Source organism: Bison bison, unplaced genomic scaffold (genome assembly GCF_000754665.1).
Source record: "Bison bison bison isolate TAMUID 2011002044 unplaced genomic scaffold, Bison_UMD1.0 scf7180017845890, whole genome shotgun sequence".
NCBI classification, from domain to species: domain Eukaryota; kingdom Metazoa; phylum Chordata; class Mammalia; order Artiodactyla; family Bovidae; genus Bison; species Bison bison.
In genome coordinates this window covers 4,563-6,791 of record NW_011476463.1, presented here as the reverse complement: position 1 = coordinate 6,791, position 2,229 = coordinate 4,563, and the positions used below count along the sequence as shown (strand labels likewise).

At 37.6% G+C, this 2,229-nt stretch overlaps 1 protein-coding gene across 1 annotated transcript in view; it reads right to left on the bottom strand.

The window, feature by feature from the left end:
- NKRF (NFKB repressing factor) overlaps nt 1–1,843 on the bottom strand; it is a gene marked incomplete at its 3' end in the record, with an annotated part of 3,601 nt that extends 1,758 nt beyond the window's left edge. The window contains exon 1 of the mRNA XM_010837759.1: nt 775–1,843. Within this exon, the coding sequence (XP_010836061.1) occupies nt 775–889 (115 nt within the window). The remainder of the gene's footprint in view (nt 1–774) is intronic.
- Nucleotides 1,844–2,229: the final 386 nt, after the last annotated feature.

The window sequence follows — 2,229 nt, the reverse complement described above, 5'->3', positions numbered from 1 at the left end:
ATGCACGACGGGTAGATGCTTCTGCATCTAATGAGTTAAAGCACAGGTGAAGTGTACTGAGTAAGAGGATGTTCCACTATGATCTCATACCACCTGTGCTGAAAAGCTCCTTCTTAAGGACTGCAAATGGAACAGATGGCTCTAATGCAACAGAGATGATGACCAGAGGCGTTTACAAAGCCTCTCTTTTGTACCAGAAGTGACCGACTCTGTGATGGTGCTTTACATAGTTGCGACTAAAAAAAAAATCAAATAAAAAATATTTGTCAAAAGATCCCAAAGATTTTCAACTTCAAAATTTTAGTTCTGACTTATTCTGCACAAAAAGATGTTTGCTATATTTTATTTCTAGAACAAACTTTAGCTGGAAACTAATGATTTATAGAGGATATCAAATTTAAAGCTATGGAAGAACTCTGCTGAGGCTATACCAGACACTAGAGCTTTCTCCCTATAACACTGTTTAGTAGAAAATTGGTCTACCACAGACCCATCCAGGAGGATTTAGTTACTTAGGTGCTTAAGGGAGGTTCCATGGCATGGAAGCATTACCCTTCAAGGACAGCATTATAGCATGAATTCAGTATTCTTAGCTTTCAGTTCTATTTAGCATCCTCAAAAAAAAAAAAATGTACAAACTGAAAGTTAAAACTTTTACAGTGTGTAAGATCTGATGTTACCAATGTTATTTAAAATCATATACCACACTCATATCATTAAAAAAGAAGCTACACTGTTTCTTCAAATCCCACCTTCCGGAAACAGTATACTCACCATCACATGTTGACAGGTGACGTTTTTGACCTTTGGAGGCCTTGGATAGCATCAGATCATATGAAGGCATCTCCCCAATATCAATACCTTCAGCCATTTGGAGAATTTTTTCCATCAAGCGTGGGCTGTACCTATTTAAACGAATATAATCTACAGTTAAAACAGCAAGAATGCAGTTTTTTAAAAAGCTTCTAGATGACCCATCTTATAATTGCTCCCACAGGACTTTACTAACAGAGTGTCTTGGCTATAAAACTGAAGAATCTGCCCTAAAATAGTTATGTATCAAATGAGCAATTATGTTACTGTCATTAGAAAACATACAAACACAAACATTAAGAAATTTAGGTGAAGACCATATCTTTAATTCGAATTAAAAGTATCCATATAAACTCGTAATTTATTTTTCTCTACATATATACATATATGATGTATATCGTGTATACATATATGATAACAATAATGTAAAAGTACTAAGAATGTTAATAGGAGATGGATTGTTAACATCCAGATTGTGGTTTCTATCATTTCCCACCAAATGGAATCAGAGTCCTGAAAGAAGTGGCTGGATCCAAGTCTGGGCCAAGAAATGTAGAATCTGGGAGATATTTTCATGCCTGGAAACAAGGATGCTGTCAAAGACCTCAGGGGTTGTTGTCAAATAGACTCAGAAGTGAGCCAACTTGAATATCAAGAATAACCACAGTGGATTGAAACACATCAAACACGTTAAAAATCCATTAGTTCACAGTAATACTTACAAATTCATTATTGGTCACCTTTGGAGAATGGTGGGGAATCAAGTCATTATTCCCAAAACAAGCAACATTAAAAGAAGAAAGCAAGCATTTATCCAGCATTTCCCTGTACAAATTGTACCTCAGAGAAAACTAAAGAGTTGATGAAGAAAATCTCCTTTACAGAAGCATTCCAGCTAATAAACGAAGGAATGATAGATTCCTACCATTTTGCAACCCATAATGCAACAATAAATGATCATCAATGGCTGCTAAGTTTAACAAGGAGAGATAAGAACACCTTCCTAAATGAACAATGCAAAGAAACAGAGGAAAACAATAAGATGGGAGAAACAGAGATCTCTTCAAGAAAATTAAAGATACTAAGGGAACATTTCGGAGAAGGCAATGGCACCCCACTCCAGTGTTCTTGCCTGGAGAATCCCAGGGACAGGGGAGCCTGGTGGGCTGCTGTCTATGGGGTCGCACAGAGTCGGACACGACTGAAGCGACTTAGCAGCAGCAGCAGCAGCAGCAAGGGAACATTTCACGCAAAGATGGGCTCAATAAAGGACAGAAATGGTATGGACCCAACAGAAGCAGAAGGTATTAAGAAGAGGTGGCAAGAATACACAGAAGAACTATACAGAAAAGATCTTAATGACCCAGATAACCACAATGGTGTGATCACTCACTTAGAGCCAGACATCCTGGAGTG